The sequence below is a fragment of the Hemiscyllium ocellatum genome, chromosome 3, assembly GCF_020745735.1.
Source record: "Hemiscyllium ocellatum isolate sHemOce1 chromosome 3, sHemOce1.pat.X.cur, whole genome shotgun sequence".
In the NCBI taxonomy this organism is placed as follows: Eukaryota; Metazoa; Chordata; class Chondrichthyes; order Orectolobiformes; family Hemiscylliidae; genus Hemiscyllium; species Hemiscyllium ocellatum.
In genome coordinates this window covers 26,858,052-26,875,920 of record NC_083403.1, presented here as the reverse complement: position 1 = coordinate 26,875,920, position 17,869 = coordinate 26,858,052, and the positions used below count along the sequence as shown (strand labels likewise).

The window sequence follows — 17,869 nt, the reverse complement described above, 5'->3', positions numbered from 1 at the left end:
GAAAACTCCCAAGTCTCTTTACACTTGAGGCTTCTGAAATTTTCTCCCCATGTAGGAAATAGTTCATGCCTCTATTTTCCCTACCAAAGTGCATGACCTCACACTTTCCCATGTTGTACTCTATCTGCCACTTCTTTGCGCACTTCCCTAGCCTGCCCAAATCCTTCTGCGGCCTTCCCACCTCCTCAATGCTACCTGCCCCTCTACCTATCTTTGTATCATCTGCAAACTTAGCCAGAACGCCCTCAGTTCAATCATCTAGATCGTTAATGTACACAGTGAAAAGTTGTGGTGCCAATACTGTGCCTTGCGGAACACCACTTGTCACTAGCTGCCATCCTGAGAAGGACCCTTTTATTCCCACTCTCTGCTTTTTGCCAGCCAGTCAAGCTTTCATGCATGCTAGCACCTTGACTCGGACACTATAAGCCTTGGTCTTACTCAGTAGTCTCCTGTTTGGCACCTTGTCAAAGGCCTTCTTGAAGTCCAGTTAGAGAACATCCATTGGCTCTCCTTAGTCTAACCTACTCATTACTTCCTCAAAGAATTCTTGCAGATTTGTCAGGCATGAACTCCCCTTGATGAAACCATGCTGACTTTGCCCTATTGTAGCATACACTTCCAAGTATTCATAAATCTTATCCTTCACAATAGATTCCAGGATCTTACCCATTACAAAGTTTAGGCTAATCGGTCTGTAATATTCTGTCTTTTGCCTTAATCCTTTTTTAAACAGGGGTCTCATGTTAGCAATTTTCCAGTCCTCGCAGACTATCCCTGAAAGATCACCACTAATGAGATCTCCACTATCTCTTCAGCTAGCTCCCTTAGAACTCTGGGGTGTAGTCCATCTGGTCCAGGTTATTTATCCACCTTTCGGTCATTCAGTGTTTTCTAGCATCTTCTCCTTGATGATAGCCACCATATTCAGCTTTGCCCTCTCACTCTGTTGAATGTTTGAGATATCACTCGTGCCTTCCACTATGAAGAGTGACGCAAAGTAATTATTCAGTTCCTCAGCCATTTCCTTATTATACACTACTATCTCTCCAGCATCATTTTCCAGCAGCCCTATGTCCACTTTTGCCTTTTACATATCTAAAGAAACTCTTTCAGTCTTCCGTTATATTACTGGCTCGCTTACCCTCCTATTTAATTTTCTTCCTCCTCCTCATTTCTTTTCTCATTGCCCTCCGTTGGTTTTTGTAAGCTTCCCAATCCTCTGGTTTCCTTCTGCCCTTCGCCACATTATACGCTTTCTCTTTTACTTTTATGCTATCCCTGACTTCCCTTTCTCATGATTTTATAAAGGGGCTTGCATGTAAACTTCTAATTGGCTGCACAGGTGATTACTGGTGGTGGTTAATAGATAAAAATAAAAAAGTGATAGGCATCTGATGGTGGGAAAGTCAATTGGTTGTCTGAGATAAGACTTTCAGATATAAAAATAGAAAACAAAATCTCAGATTAAAAAATAAAGCAGATCCGCTGCTCCTTCATCAGGTGGTTGTGCAGTACACAATTGTGAGAAGCAGAATTTATCACAAAAGTTTAGTGTGATGAAACTGAAATTATACATTGAAGCATACCTTGACTGTTTGTTAAGTCTCTCATCTGTTAGAATGACAATGTTAGTTTCACTTCTTTCATTCGTAAATCACAAAACTTTTTTTTTAAAGTTACATTCTCAGGTTAACTTTAGCAATTGGTGTCAGCCCAGATAATGTGTTGAAGGTGTTTTCCCCCTGTGTGCTGTGTCTGTGCCATAATGTTTAGAGTGATTCTAATCTAAAAAATGAGTTAACAGAGTCTTGCATGGATTCATGATCTAAATCATCTCTGAATGGGTTGACTATGTAAATATCTACAAATAGGCTGGAAAAGTCAGATGGACAAAGGTAGCAATGTTGAGTTCATAAAATATAAAGCAGACCCTGGGGAGGACTCTTGTGGTACATTCCTGGTACCCCTATCTCTGAGCCAGGAGACCCAAGCTCCAATCCCACCTGCTGCATAGGTGTGTAATAACATCTCTATACAGTTGATTAAAAACTATCCCACAATACAGACCCAGTACATGAGCAGATAGTGGTTAAAAACAAAAATAAAGTCAGTGATTTGGTAATTGGAAAGCTGCTTGGCTGTGTAAGATAACACTTCCAGACTGTTTTTAAAAAATGCAGACCCAGATGCTTCTTGTGAAGTAGTGGTAGTATCCATACCTCTAAAGCAGGAGGCCTAAGATTAAATCCCACCTGCTCCAGAGGAGTGTGATAACATCTCTGAACAAGTTGATGAGGAAATTCATAAAACAAACCCAGCACAGGTGATTTACTGATGATGGTTAATAGATGAAAAAATAACCTGGATGATTTGGTGATAGGAAACAAAACAGTTCAGTTGGGTACTGTAACACTTGAAAACTTGATGACTTGACAACAGTACACATTACAGAGGTGGAAGCACTGGAGGTCTTAAAACGCATAAAGACAGCTAAATCCTCAGTACCTGATCAAGTGCATCCTTGGACTTTGTAGGAAGCAACAGAAGAAATTGAAAGGCCACTAGCTAAGAGATTGATATCTACAGCCTTGGCTGAGGTGCCATAAGACTGGAGTGTAAGAGGTTGCGGGATGACCTTATAGAGGTTTATAAAATCATGAGGGTATGATAAAGTGAATGACAAAGTCTTTTCGTTTGGGTACGTGAGTTGAAAATTAGCATAGGTGGAAGGTCAGAGGTGAAAGATTTAAAAAGGACTTGAGGAGCAACTTTTTCACACAGAGGGTGGTGAGTAAATGGAATGAACCGCTGGAGGAAGTAGTAGATGCAGGTACAATTACAGTTACATTATTTAAAAGACATTTAGAAGATACATGAATAGAAAAGATTTACAGGGATATGCACCAAAAGCAGGCAAATTGGACTAATTTAGTTTGGGAAACCTTGTCAACTTGGATGAGTTAGACCAAAGAGTCTATTTCCATGCTGTATGACTATGACATCTGCGTTAAAAAAAGGAAATATAAAATAAAGCAGACCCAGCAATACATCTACAGAATTCTCTGTTCCAGGCTGGGATGAGCTGACGTACGCCACAAGTAGTGGCTCTAATTTGGTACTCAATAATAAATTACCCTTTCCAATTGGGTTTCCTGAGTCATGAGAGATAAGTTGAGTAACTGGGCAAAATTTGGCAGATGAGTATAATTTAAGAAAATGCGGAGTTTTTCACTTTGACAGGAAGGTAAAAAAAGCAGACCCTTATTTTAACAGAGAATGACTGTGGAATCCCAAAGTGCAGAGGGATCTAAGTATAGTAAATGCAGGAGTCAAGGGATGTGGAATCAAGGGTTACAGAGATAAGGCAGGGACAGGATACTGAATAAGGATGATCAGCCATGATCATATTGAATGGTGGTGCAGGCTCGAAGGGCAGAATGGCCTACTCCTGCAGATATTGTCTACTGAGTAACATATAAAGGTAGTACGCATATACAGAAAGTAACTAAGGCAGCTAATGGAATGTTATCCTTTTAAATGCTAGGAACTGAACTTAAAAAAATAAGATTATTATGCTACAATTATACAGGGAATTGTTCAGACCATATCCTGACACTCTGTAGTTTTTGTCTCCCTATTTAAGGAACAATGTGACTGCAATAGAGCCAGTTCAGATGAAGTTTAATGGCTCAATACTGGATTGAGTGGATATGAGGAAAGTTTGTACAAAACAGGCTTGTTGCCATTGAAGTCTGGAAGGAGGAAAGGTGGCTTGACTGAATAGTCTTGACAAGGTAGTGGTGGAAAGAATGACTTCTCCTGTGAATGAATCTAGAACTTAGGGAACATTGTTTGAAAATTAGGAGTTGCCCTTTTGAACTGAAATGGGAAGTGTTGCCTCAGAGCACTGTATGGACTTTGGAACTGTCCCTCAGAAGAGAGTGGATGTGGGGTTAAGGAATATTTTTAAGACAGAAGCAGATAGATTTTTGTTACGCAAGGGAATCAAAGGTTAACAAGGTATCTGGGAATGTGAAAGTCACTTTCGAAACAGACCAGCCACGATCCTACTGAGTGGCAGAGCAGATTCGAGGCACCAAATAGCTTACTTCTGCTCCTAATTTACATGTTATTATGTATATTCCTAACAAATTCAGCCCACATTCCCAAAACAAAATTGAAATTCTTGAATCAAAATTAAACTCACTTTTCAGCAACAGGTTTGGCAATATTTTCAAAGATTTCCTCTTGTTTTGCTCCTTGATCAAAAATTTGCTGGAATCTGTAAAAGAAATTATTTTAAGCCATATCATATGACCCTTCATGGAGTATACAAATTAAAGCCATTCACCTTTACAGCCTTTTTTTTTGGAAACATCTGTAAACTTTTGATAAAATCAACTCTTTCAACACCTTCCCCTACCATTGCCAATCAAAGTTTAACTTTTCCACATCTGAAGAATTAGGCCATTATCTGGGAAAATTAAAAAATCTTAAAGCCATCAGAAAAGGTGACGAAGAGAGTTTAGCTCAGCTCGTCTTACACAGAATGGGAGTGCACCTGAGGGGCCAAATGGCATTCAGTGCTTTACCAATCCTATTTCTTTTACTACTGCCATTAAACACTTTCGTGCAGATCAACAAAGTTAAATTAAATGAACCAATCATTCCTGCAAGCTTGGTTACAAGATCAAGTCAGAAACTAGGAATTCTGCAGCAAATAACTCAAGGCCACTTTTGGAATATTGTGTGCAATTCTGGTCTCCCTCCTATCAAAGGATGTTGTGAAACTTGAAAGGGTTCAGAAATGATTTACAAGAATGTTGCTATGGTTGGAGGGTTTGAGTTAGAGGGAAAGGCTGAACAAGCACATCGGGGTCATCGTTTAATGTCTTGAAATGGGTAAAGGTGGATAAATCCCCAGGACCTGATCAGATGTAACCTAGAACTCTGTAGGAAGCTAGAGAAGTGATTACTGGGCCTCATGCTGAGATATTTGTATCATCAATAGTCACTTGAGGTGCCGGAAGACTGGAGGTTGGCTAACATGGTGCCACTGTTTAAGAAGGGTGGTAAGGGCACGCCAGGGAACTATAGACCGGTGAGCCGGATGTTGGTGGTGGGCAAGCCGTTGGAGGGAATCCTGACGGACAGGATGTACATGTATTTGGAAAGGCAAGGACTGATTAGGGATAGTCAACATGGCTTTGTGCATGGGAAATCGTGACTCACCAACTTGATTGAGTTTTCTGAGGAAGTAACAAAGAGGATTGATGAGGGCAGAGCAGGAGATGTGATTTATATGGACTTCAGTAAGGCATTCGACAAGGTTCCCCATGGGAGACTGATTAGTAAGATTAGATCTCACAGAATACAGGGAGAACTAGCCATTTGGATACAGAACTGGCTCAAAGATAGAAGACAGAGGGTGGGGGTGGAGGGTTGTTTCTCAGACTGGAGGCCTGTGACCAGTGCAGTGCCACAATGATAGATGCTGGGTTCTCTACTTTTTGTCATTTACATAAATGATTTGGATGCAAGCATAACAGGTACAGTTCGTAAGTTTGCAGATGACACCAAAATCAGAGGTGTAGTGGACAGCGAAGAGGGTTACCTCAGATTACAACATGATCTGGACCAGATGGACCAATGGGCTGAGAAGTGGCAGATGGAGTTTAATTCAGATAAATGCGAGGTGCTGCAATTTGGGAAAGCAAATCTTAGCAGGACTTATACACTTAATGGTAAGGTCCTAGGGAGTATAGCTTGAACAAAGAGACCTTGGAGTGCAGGTTCATAGCTCCTTGAAAGTGGAGTCGCAGGTAGATAGGATAGTGAAGAAGACGTTTGGTATGCTTTCCTTTATTGGTCAGAGCATTGAGTACAGGAGTTGGGAGGTCATATTGTGGCTGTACAGGACATTGGTTAGGCCACTGTTGGAATATTGCATGCAATTCTGGTCTCCTTCCTATCGGAAGGATGTTGTGAATCTTGAAAGAGTTCAGAAAAGATTTACAAGGATGTTGCCAGGGTTGGAGGATTTGAGCTATAGGAGAGGTTGAACAGACTGGGGCTGTTTTCCCTGGAGCGTCGGAGGCTGAGGGGTGACCTTATAGAGGTTTACAAAATTATGAAGGGCATGGATAGGGTAAATAGGCAAAGTCTTTTCCCTGGGGTCAGGGAGTCCAGAACTAGAGGGCACAGGTTTAGGATGAGAGGAGAAAGATATAAAAGACCTATGGGGCAACTTTTTCACACAGAATGGAACGTGTATGGAATGAGCTGCCAGAGAAAGTGGGTGGAAGCTGGTGCGATTGCAACATTTTAAGAGGCATTTGGATGGGTATATGAATAGGAAGGGTTTGGAGGGATATGGGCTGGGTGCTGGCAGTTGGGACTAGATTGGGTTGGGATATCTTGTCGGCATGGATGGGTTGGACCAAAGGGTCTGTTTCCATGCTGTACATCTCTATGATTCTAAGCTGGGACTGTTTTCCTAGGAGCTTCAGAGGCTGACAGGTGATCTTATACAGGTTTAAAAAATCATGAGGGCCATGAATAAGGTAAATAAATGGAGGGATCCAAGATGGCGGCATCCTGGTAGGGTCCGCGCTCCAACACCAGCCAAACAGAGGCAGAACTCATCCAAAACTCTCTACTGTGCATACAAACACAGTAAAGGAGCTGGAACCCTGAAAAGTCTTACTTACCTTTGTCTTTGCAGCTGAAGAATGTCAGAGAAAGGAGGAAGCTTGCCTGGGGCCGAGGCCACAGCCCAACCCACTGAAGCAGTGGGCTTGCTTACCCACCAGACCCTGATTGAGGAGCTGCCAAATCTCGCAAGGTCCTGGGAAGGCAGATCCAGGAAAAAAAATTGAAGAGAAGGTGGCTCCTGTATCTGCTATGCTGCAAGACCTGGGGAAATGGACCAATGAGCTTGAGCGCTGGGCTGCAGGGGTAGAGGCAGAGGCAGAGACTGAATCCTCCAAGAGCTGGATCAAAGCCCTGGAAATACAGGTCTGGGGTCTATTGGATCTGGTAAACGATCTCAAAAACAGAGGTAGAAGAACGACCCTGCACATTGTTGGCATACCAGAGGGGACAGAAGGTGAACAGCCAGTGGCGAAGGCAATACACAGGGATCCCAATATAACCGCTCCAGAAATGGGGATGAAGTCAAATAAGATTGCACTGTGTGCGGATGAGGTTCTTGTCTTCTTATCAAACCCAAACAGTTTCAGTGCCACATCTGGTACAATGCATCGACTTATTAGTGGCTTCTCGGGTTATAAGATCAATTTTGCGAAGTCAGAGGCCATACCCATGGGAGGTCTCCCAAGAGTGCCTGACCCGAGTGCGGATCTCAGTTCCCCTTTAGATAGTCGCAGGAGGGCTTTCTCTATTTAGGCATATTTATTACTCCCATTTTTGATCTGCTATTTAAAGCCAATTTTGCTCATTTATTTGACAGAATCAAGCAGGACCTTCATAGATGGGAGGCGTTTCTGATCTCTTGGTTAAGTCGGATAGCCCTTGTTAAAATGAACATTCTGCCCTGTTGTTGTATCCTGTGTGAATGCTACCTTTGATTTTTACTAAACAAAGATTTAGAAGTCTGAACAGCTGGTTTAGTTCTTTTGTCTGGTATCACAAGCGGCCCTTAATTGCAGTTCCCTTACAGACTGGGAGGAGTGGACCTGCCAGATATCAAAAACTATCCGTTAAGCTCATTGCTATCTTACGCGAATGATTGGGCCCAGAGGAACCCTCACTCACTTTGGTTGGACATCGAAGCAGCTCAGGGGAGATTAGCCCACTGTTTTTAGAAAAAATGAGAACATCAATACTGTCAAGGCATCAGGGGGAGGGCAATATTGCCGAAACATCATTTTTGACACCCATAGTTGCTATGCTGGGCTTTCAGCCAGGGATGATGGACTCTGGGTTTAAACTATGGGCAGCTAGGGGGTATGTTTTCATGTTGCAGTTTTATAAGACTCTGGTGCGGCCACATCTGGAGTATTGTGTGCAGTTTTGGTTGCCATACTATCGGAAGGATGTGGAGGCACTGGAACGGGTGCAAAGGAGGTTTACCAGGATGTTGCCTGGTATGGTAGGAAGATCATATGAGGAAAGGCTGAGGCACTTGGGGCTGTTTTCATTGGAGAAAAGAAGGTTTAGGGGTGACTTGATAGAGGTGTACAAGATGATTAGGGGTTTAGATAGGGTTGACCATGAGAACCTTTTTCCACGTATGGAGTCAGATATTATGAGGGGGCATAGCTTTAAATTAAGGGGTGGTAGGTATAGGACAGATGTTAGGGGTAGATTCTTTACTCAGCGAGTCGTGAGTTCATGGAATGCCCTGCCAGTAACAGTGGTGGACTCTCCCTCTTTATGGGCATTTAAACGGGCATTGGATAGGCATATGGAGGAAAGTGGGCTAGTGTAGGTTAGGTGGGCTTGGATCGGCGCAACATCGAGGGCCGAAGGGTCTGTACTGCGCTGTATTTTTCTATGTCTTGTCTGGGTGACTTATTCGAAGAGGACATACTGATGTCCTTTGACCATTTGGCTCAGAAATATGAATTGCCCAGTAGGGACCTCTTTCATTTCTTTCAAATTGTGAACTTCATACAAAAGAGACAACACTTCTATGATCCTTATGTGCCCGACATGGAGAAGAGGGTGTTGAGTGCTGAGAGTACATTATCTGTTAGCAACGCTTATCATCTATTGGGAGACGGTCCCTTGGGTGAAACCAAATGGCTTTGTAGGATATGGGAGAGGGAGTTGGACGTTGAGATTTCTTCTGAAATATGGGAGGATATCTGGAAAATGCAAGAAGGATCTCGATTTGCAACAGGACCCATGCCTTGCAATTGAAGATTCTCCACGGGGTCCATCTGGCCACAGACTGCCTCACTAAATTTAAAGCAGGAGCATCTTCAATGTGTCCTAAATGTAAAGTGAGCGTTGGCACCTTTACTCATTGTCTTTGGTCATGTCACAGACTGTGGACATACTAGAGTGCTGTGGTATGCAATATAGAGAAGGCCTTGGGGACAGAGGTGGAGAGGGACTTGGTATCTCTTCTGCTCAGCTTTGTTAATTCTCTTTCATTAGATGCACACAAAAAAACGGCTTTTCAGCATCCTCACTTTTTGTGCCAGAAAGAACATCCTATTAGGGTAGGTGTCAGACAATCCCCGGGGGCTGGCGGGTTGGCATAAGCTCATGGAGCACATCCCCTTGGGCTTTCTGACAAATATGGTGCACCATAACACTGAGAATTTCTATAACACATGGCAACCCTTTTTGGACTATATGGGTACAGATTTGTCCGCCATACTAATAAAAGCCTTTATATAGCTGTGGCAATTCTAAGTAAGAGGGGACGAACTACGAACATATGAATACACATAAACTTAGGCGCCCGACGATTGAGGGCTATTGCTTTGTTTTGCTGAGCTCTATTATGGTTGTTTTCATTATTATTATTGTTGATATTTCCTTTTGTAGCTTAGTTATTAGTTAGTATTTATTTATGTAATCAGCGATTGTGTGTTTTAATATTGGTTTGAATTGTGTGGTTTTGTATTTGTTGTAATATTTAAAAGAAAGAGTTTTCTTCTTTTTAATACAAATATATTTTTTAATAAGTAAATAGATAAGAACGCTTCCCTGGGATGGGGGGGGTCCAGAACTAGAAGGCATCAGCTTCAGGTGAGAGGGGAAAAAATTAAAAGGGTTTAAGGGGCAACATTTCCACACAGAAAAAGGAAGTGTTGGAGGCTGGTCCAATGACAACATTTAAAAGGCATTTGGATGGGTATATGAATAGGAAGGATTTAGAGGGACATGAGCTAAGTGCTAGAAAATGAGACTAGACGAAGTTAGGATATCAGATTGGCATGGATGAGTTGGACCGCAAGGTTTTTTTCTGTGCTGTACATCTTTATGATTCTAGGATTCTGTGACCTCCTGTCTCCCAAGGCCTGTCACCTGACAAGGCCTAAGTTAGGAGTGTGTTTGTACACTCTCCACTTGCTTGCATGAGTGCAGCTCCAATAACAAGGTTTGATACCATCCAGGACAAAGCAGCCACTTGACTGGCATCAAATCCACCACCTTCCAACACTTACTTACTCTCTGCCACCACGAAGTGACAGTAGTGTGTACTTTCTCAAATCTGCACTGCAACAGCTCACTAATGTTCTTTTAACAGTATCTTCCAAACCCACTCATTAGAATAATAAGAGGCGGCATTATTGAAAGATGCAAGATTCTTGGGAGGCTTGATACAGTAAATGTGGAAAAGGTCATCTCTCCTCCTGGAAGAGTCCAGAACCAGAGAGCATAAATTCTGAAAGTGTTGCCCATTTAAGAACCTTAAACCTGGACTCTACCCATCAGATGTCCAACACTGTAGTAAAGATCACACAAGAATGTGCATTAAAGGTGAGGTAAGCACACAGCCAGACAATGTTGCAGCACCTCAAAACTTTCAACCTTCAAATATATACTTTGGTCGGTATGATCACTAAGGGACATAATAGCTGTCACATTCCCAAGAAGTTGTCAGCAATCTCTTGCTAACAGGTATAACTGTTTAACTTGGAAATTCCGTATTACTGGTCATGAGTTCTGTGCGTCCATGTGTGGTCGATCAGCCCGATCCTAGAACCGTATCTCCAATTACACACAATTGGCATGTATTTCCCAAAGATGAAATTGGTCCTGGGACCCGGATCACCGACTTCCTTACTTAAGGCTCCTTTTGCATATCTGCTCTTGCCAACTGGTGTTCCCGAAGACTCTCCACTCAGAAGTTGCTCCAAGTTGGCTTCTTCTGAGATTGAGTCACCCAGCTATTGACATCCATGCTGTATTTCTTGAACTTGGAGATGCCAGTGTTGGACTGGGGTGTACAAAGTTAAAAATCACACAACACCAGGTTACAGTCCAACAGGTTTAATTGGAAGCACACTAGCTTTCGGAGTGATGCTCCTTCATCAGGGAGGGCTCATTTCATGAAGGTGGTCTTCAGGGAGTAACTGAAGTGCTGCCTTTGTCCTCCTCATGCTTGAATGCTTTCCTTGAGCTGGGCAAAGAAGATTTGCATTGACACTCAGAAGTCAGGCATCCTAAGCAGATTTCCAGCCCAGCAAGGCTGGTTTCAAGTGATCATGGCCTCAATGCTGGTGGTATTAGCTGACTCAAGGATGCTTATGTTAGTATGCCTGCCTCTCAGCTAATGAGGGAATTCGGCTCATCAGCATTAATGGTACTTCTTCAGGGCATTGCGATAGCATCTAACAACAGTCCAAGTTTCTGACCCATACAGGAGAGATGAAAGGAAAGATAACTGCCTTATACACAAGGATCTTATTATCAGCACAGGTGTTGCGTTCATCAAAGATTCAAGTCACGAGGCATCCAGAAGTGACACTCAAAGATTGGATCTAGTGTTGGATCTTTGCACGGTGGCGGCACGGTGGCACAGTGGTTAGCACTACTGCCTCACAGCGCCAGAGACCTGGGTTCAATTCCCACCTCAGGCAACTGACTGTGTGGAGTTTGCACGTTCTCCCCCTATCTGCGTGGGTTTCCTCCGGGTGCTCCGGTTTCCTCCCACAGTCCAAAGATGTGCGGGTCAGGTGAATTGGCCATGCTAAATTGCCCATAGTGTTAGGTAAGGGGTATATGCAGGGGTATGGGTGGGTTGCGCTTCGGCGGGTCGGTGTGGACTTGTTGGGCCGAAGGGCCTGTTTCCACACTGTAAGGAATCTAATCTAAAACCAATGCAAGCCTTAGACAAGATGTAGCTCTTCAGGCAATGAAATGCTCCACGTCTGGATGGACTGGAACTTGCCAGGGGACATGTTTGCAACGGATGGAGTATTCTGGAGGTTGAGGCTGAGACTTTGGTTCTTTGGTATGAATTAGCATTTTTTTTTTAAGAATTAGCATTCCTACAGTGTGGACATAGGCCCTTCGGCCCAAGAAGTCCACACCGACCTTCTGAAGAGTAACCCCCTATACCTATTCCCCTAACTAATGCAACTAACCTACACATCCCTATGGGCAATTTGGCATGGCCAATTGACCTAACCTGCACATCTTTGGACTGTGGGAGGAAACCAAAGCACCTGGAGGAAATCCATGCAGACACAGGGAGAACGTACAAACTCCACACAGACAGTCCACCGAGGCTGGAATCAAACTTGGTCCCTGGCACTGAGAGGCAGCAGTGCTAACCACTGAACCACCATGTTGCCCCATGGCAGTAAGCAGTCTGCAAATGCAGTAAGCAAGGTTATAAGACTCTCCAAGTAAGCTGAGGTGGTGTTATCATCGTCATACTGAGGTTCCACAAGCAATATCAATATTGTTTTCTTCTTGGATTTCAACATCAATACCACTGAGGTTTGTTCTTAACACGATGAAGGATGGTGGCGAGGAAAATGGAGGTGAAAAGGTAGAAGCAATGATACATCCTTGCTTGATCCCAGTCTTGGCCTTAAAGGTTTCACTGGTGAGGACCATTTTCAACATCTTGAGTGGAGGAGAGAGTGCCGATAAATTTCTCTAAACAGCCAGCCCTTGACAGGGTCTTCAATAGCACTTCCCAGCTGACTGAGATAAAAGCCTTGGTTCAGATCGATGAAGGCTATGCAGTATTTGGTATTGTTCCTGGGGTCATTGAGCAGTGAAAATTATGTCCATAGTTCCACGATTTTATCAAAGCCATCCAGCTTTCTGGAAGGATTTCTTCAGAGACTGAGAGAAGGTGGTTGATGAGGATTTAGGTGATAATCTTGCTGGCAATGCAGTAGGGAGGCTCATCAGCAGCTCCCACCGTCCTTGCTTGAAGATAGTGGTGATGGCAACATCATTGAAGTTGGCTACAAGATCAAGAAATACTAAGACTAGTTCAATAAGAACCGCCATATTATCCAAGCCATTATCAACAAAACAAAGAAAGCTTGCCACACCTGGCAAAGCTACCTCACCAGCAAGGCAAAGAACAAAGATAGAATTACAAAGAAAAATTTGGGGAATCAATGGTGGACTGAGAAAGCCAAAGAACAGCAACTCCTAGCCAACAAGCATAAGAGCCAGGACTTCTTTGGTGCCAGCAAGGCAATATGCAGACCTGACACTCTACCTCAATCTACTGTGGAATTAGGACAGAATCCTTTTGCTAGGCAAAGAAAACATCAGCCTTCAATGAAGAGAATGCTTCAAAGAGCTGCTTAGCCACCATACAAAAGGTAGATAAGAACATGTTGAGGAAATCCCTAGAATCCCGAAAGATTATCCTGAACTCCCACCAAGTGTGATCCAAGTTGAATCTGCCATTAAACATAAGGAATGGAAAAACTGCAGGAGTGTACAGACTTCCAGCAGAGATTTTTAATCGTGGAGGAACAAAGCTCATCTGTCATCCACATTAATTCTTCCTGAAAATCTGAGACAAAGAAGAAATCCCTGCCACGACCAAGAAGTAGATTATAAAGGGGATACTTATACATATTGAAAAAGAGTTACTCACACAGCAGTTAGTACGAGTTCAAGATTAACATAGACAATAAAATTAGACAGTTAATCTTTCAAAATCCGCAAAAACACAATCCCGATAGTTAATTCAATTACTCTGTATAAATATAAAGCTAGAAGTCTAAAGCTTTTTCCTCAAACCTCAAATAGTTCTATAAAAACCTTGATTTCCAGTTTGTTTAGATGACTGCCACTTAATGACATGATGCAAGAAGGCGAAATAATACTGATACTTACTTAAATTTAAAGCTTTCACGTTTGTTATTTATAAATCCATCAGCTGCATCATGTGGAATGACAAATTCCAATACTGGATTTCCACTATCTTCAGCTAAAGAATAAAGCTGTGAAAGAAAAATTACATTTTAGATAACCTCAGATCTAACATATTTTAATTACATGAAAAGAAAATGTACTTTCTTTATGCTTTCCATACTCTTCACAGCCAAAATAAAATTTGCTAAATTGCATGCAGCACTATTCCAACAAAAGGCAAAGCAATGAATTTATCTGAATTCAGTGGTTTTCACTGAACAATAAATTTCATCAACTCTGCAAGAACCCTTTCTTCAAACATGGTAAACCTTAGTTTACCATTTACTCCAAAAGGGACAACTCCAACAATGCAGCACTCCTTCAATTAAGCCTTGATTATAATCAGCTCAGTGCCTTTCAAGCTAGGGTTTAGGCATATTGAAATCCAAGCAATAAGCAATCAACTTCTTTTTTGTTCACTGATTTCCTCCCAGCCCCCACAAAACATTAGGTTTGGCAAACACACCAAATAAGATTTCGGTTCAAATCATAAACCAATGAACCCTTATAGTGTGAAAAGAGGCCATTCAGCCTATTGAGTCTGCACTGACCTTCTGAAAAACACCCTACCCAGATCAGGACTCTCATCCTATCCCTGTAACCCCACATTTACCATGGTTAATCCATTCAGCTTGCAATCTCTGGACACTATGGGCAATTGAGCATGGCCAATCCACCTAATCTGCACATTTCTGGACCTGTGGGAAGAGACTGAAGCATCTGGTGGAAACCCACACAGACATGGGGAGAACATGCAAACTCCACACACAGCGTAATCTAAGGCTGGAATTGAACCCATGTCGCTGCTGTTGTTATGCAGCAGCACTAACCACTGAGCCATCCACAAGCCACTACTCCAATTCGGTAAAAACAATGACTGCAGATGCTGGAAATCAGATTTTGGAATAGTGGCGCTGGAAAAGCACAGCAGTTCAGGCAGCATTCAAGGAGCAGTAAAATCGACGTTTCGGGCAAAAGCCCTTCATCAGGAATACAGGCAGAGTGCCTGAAGGGTGGAGAGATAAAAGAGGAGGGTGGGGGCGGGGAGAAAGTAGCATAGAGTACAGTAGGTGAATGAGGGGGGAATGAAGGTGATAGGTCAGGGAGGAGGGTGGAGTGGATAGGTGGAAAACAAGATAGGTAGTTAGGACAAGTCATGGGGACAGTGCTGAGCTGGAAGTTTGGAACTGGGGTGAGGTGGGGGAAGGGGAAACGAGGAAACTGTTGAAGTCCGCATTGATGCCCTGGGGTTGAAATGTTCCGAAATGGAAGATGAGGCGTTCTTCCTCCAGGCATTGGGTGGTGAGGGAGCGACAGTGGAGGCGGCCCAAAACCTCCATGTCCTCGGCAGAGTACGAGGGGTAGTTGAAGTGTTGGGCCACAGGGCGGTGGGGTTGATTAGTGCGGGTGTCTTGGAGATGTTCCCTAAAGCTCTCTGCTAGGAGGCGTCCAGTCTCCCCAATGTAGAGGAGACCGCATCGGGAGCAATGGATACAATAAATGATATTGGTGGGTGCGCAGGTAAAACTTTGATGGATGTGGAAGGCTCCTTTTGGGCCTTGGATGGAGGTAAGGGAGGCACTAGCCCTACTGTACAAAATGTAAAGCCGCTGCTTAGTACAACATTCCACCTAGTTTGTAGTTAAGTCCAAGGTGACTTAATACATTTGCTGAATGCAAACTGGCAATTTTATTGCCCAAAAACCTTAATTCATTCATAGTGAAGCATTCAAATTTTGTGGTCATACTTGAGTTCATGAGAGCTTAAGGGGATCTGGGTATATAATAGCAAGAAGAAATAAAAATTTAGGTGTTGTGACAAAATGAGATGGATCAAAAGAGTTGAAGGAAAAGGATAGGAAAAATAAAGGGAAGAAAAAGTAAAACATGAAGGGTTGTATGATTTGGAGGTGGGTTAGAATGTAGTCAATTGAATTGAATTGATTTATTGTCATGTGTACCGAGACACAGTGAAATGCTTTGTCTTGTGAGCAATACAGGCAGATCACAGAGTTAAGTAGCATAGATTGTAAATAATAGGTAAACAGCGGCAAAAACAAAACGCAGGCACAGGCGAATGTTAAGAGTTTGTGAGTCCATTCAGTAATCGAACAACAGTAGGGTAGAAACTGTTTCAAAACTGGCTGGTGCATGTGTTCAGGCTTTTGTCCCCACTGGTGGAGGTTATAAGAAAAACATTTCCAGGGTGGGATGGATCTTTGAGAATGCTGGCGGCTCTTCCTTGACAGCAGGCCTGGTAGATGGATTCTATAGATGGGAGGTTGGCCTTTGTGATTCTCTGGGCAGAGCTCACCACTCTCTGTAACCATCTCTGATCTTGAATGGTACAGTTGCCATTCCAGGTAATGATAATCCAAACAGAATCCTCTTGATGATGCACCTATAAAAGTTGGCAAGGGTATTTTCTGTCATACCAAATTTCCTCAGCTGAGGAAGAAGAGACATTGTTGGGCCTTTGTAACCAGTGCGTCCACATGAAGAGTCCAAGAAAACTTGGTATGGATGACAACTCCCAGGAGTTTGACACTCTCCACTCGTTCCACCTCTGTGTAGGTGAGCATGAATAACATCCTGCCAAAAGTCAATAATGAGTTCCTTGGTTTTGGCAGTATTGAGAGCTAGGTTGTTCCTAGTGCACCATTTTTCCAGGTCTTCCACCTCCCGTCTGTAGTCTGTTTTGTCATCATCTGATATTCGACCAACTATGGTAGTGTCATCAGTGAACCTGTAGATGGCATTAGTCTGGTATTTGGCGATGTAGTCACAGGTATACAATGAGTACAGCAGGGGGCTGAGTATGCACCATGAGGGAGTCCAGTGTTGAGTGTTAGTGAGAATGAAATATTGTCCCCAATCTTCACTGATTGTGGCTTGTGGGTAAGGAAACTGAAGATCCAGTTGCAGCGAGTGGGGCGTAGTCCAATCTCACTAACTTTAGTAATCAGATTTCACGGACTAATAGTGTTGAAGGCTGAACTGTAATCAATGAGCAGGATTCTTACATCACTGTTCTTGGTGTCAAGATGTTCTGGGGGAGTGAAGGGCAAGTGAAATGGCATCCAATGTGGATTGTATTGGTTTGATAGGCAAATTGGAGTGGGTCAAGAGTAGTGGGGAGGTTGGAGTTGATTAATGCCATGACCAGCCTTTCAAAGCACTTCATGACCATCGAAGTTTGACTACGCCCAGTGGCCCTTTGAGACATGTTGCATGAGCCTTCTTAGGCACAGGGATGACGTTGGCCCTCTTGAAACAGGCAGGGACTGTGGCCTGCTGTAGGAAGAGGTTAAAGATGTCCGAGAAAACCTCTGTCCATTGATCTGCGCATGGGCTGAGTGCATGGCCTGGTACTCCATCTGGTCCCATCACTTTCCTTGGATTCACACAAAGGAAAAAAAGTGATCTGATCTCTGAGGCAGGGACTGTTGGAACAGGTTCATCAGGTCATGTCAGAATAGGTATTACCTCTCTGCCGAAATTCTGCACAAAGCGAGCATAGAAGGGATTAAGACGATCTGGGACGGATGTGTCATCATCTGCTTTCTTGAACGGTCTCTTTTCAGAAACTGTGATGTCATTCAGTCCTTGCCATAGTCGCTGGGTGTCTGTCTGGGTCTCTAGTTTGGATCAGTATTGGTCCTTGGCTGTCTTAATGGCTCTGCCAAAGTCATACTTGGATTCCTTATATTTGAGTGGGTCTCCTGATCTGAAAGCCTCACACCTGGTTTTTAGCAGGTTCTGTATGTCTTTACTCATCCAGGAGTTTCCTATTGGGGAATACCCGGACTGACTTCCTCAGCATGCAGTCCTCCACACACTTGCTGATAAAGTCTGTGACGGTGGAGGCGTACCCCGTCCAAGGTACCTGCGGACTGTTTGAATATGGCTCAATCAGCCAATTCCAGACAGCATCGGAGTTGATCACCTGCCTCCTCCGACCAGCACTGGACCTGTATGCACGAGCAGG

The 17,869-nt window shown here is 43.3% G+C and overlaps 1 protein-coding gene across 1 annotated transcript in view; it reads right to left on the bottom strand.

Moving 5' to 3' along the window:
- The window catches only part of kif6 (kinesin family member 6), a 541,049-nt gene that overhangs the window by 510,706 nt on the left and 12,474 nt on the right, over positions 1 to 17,869 (bottom strand). Inside the window, exons 2-3 of the mRNA XM_060854513.1 lie at positions 13,804 to 13,910; positions 4,211 to 4,285 (exon numbers count right to left, since the gene is read on the bottom strand). Coding sequence (XP_060710496.1) covers positions 4,211 to 4,285; positions 13,804 to 13,910 — 182 coding nt within the window. The remainder of the gene's footprint in view (positions 1 to 4,210; positions 4,286 to 13,803; positions 13,911 to 17,869) is intronic.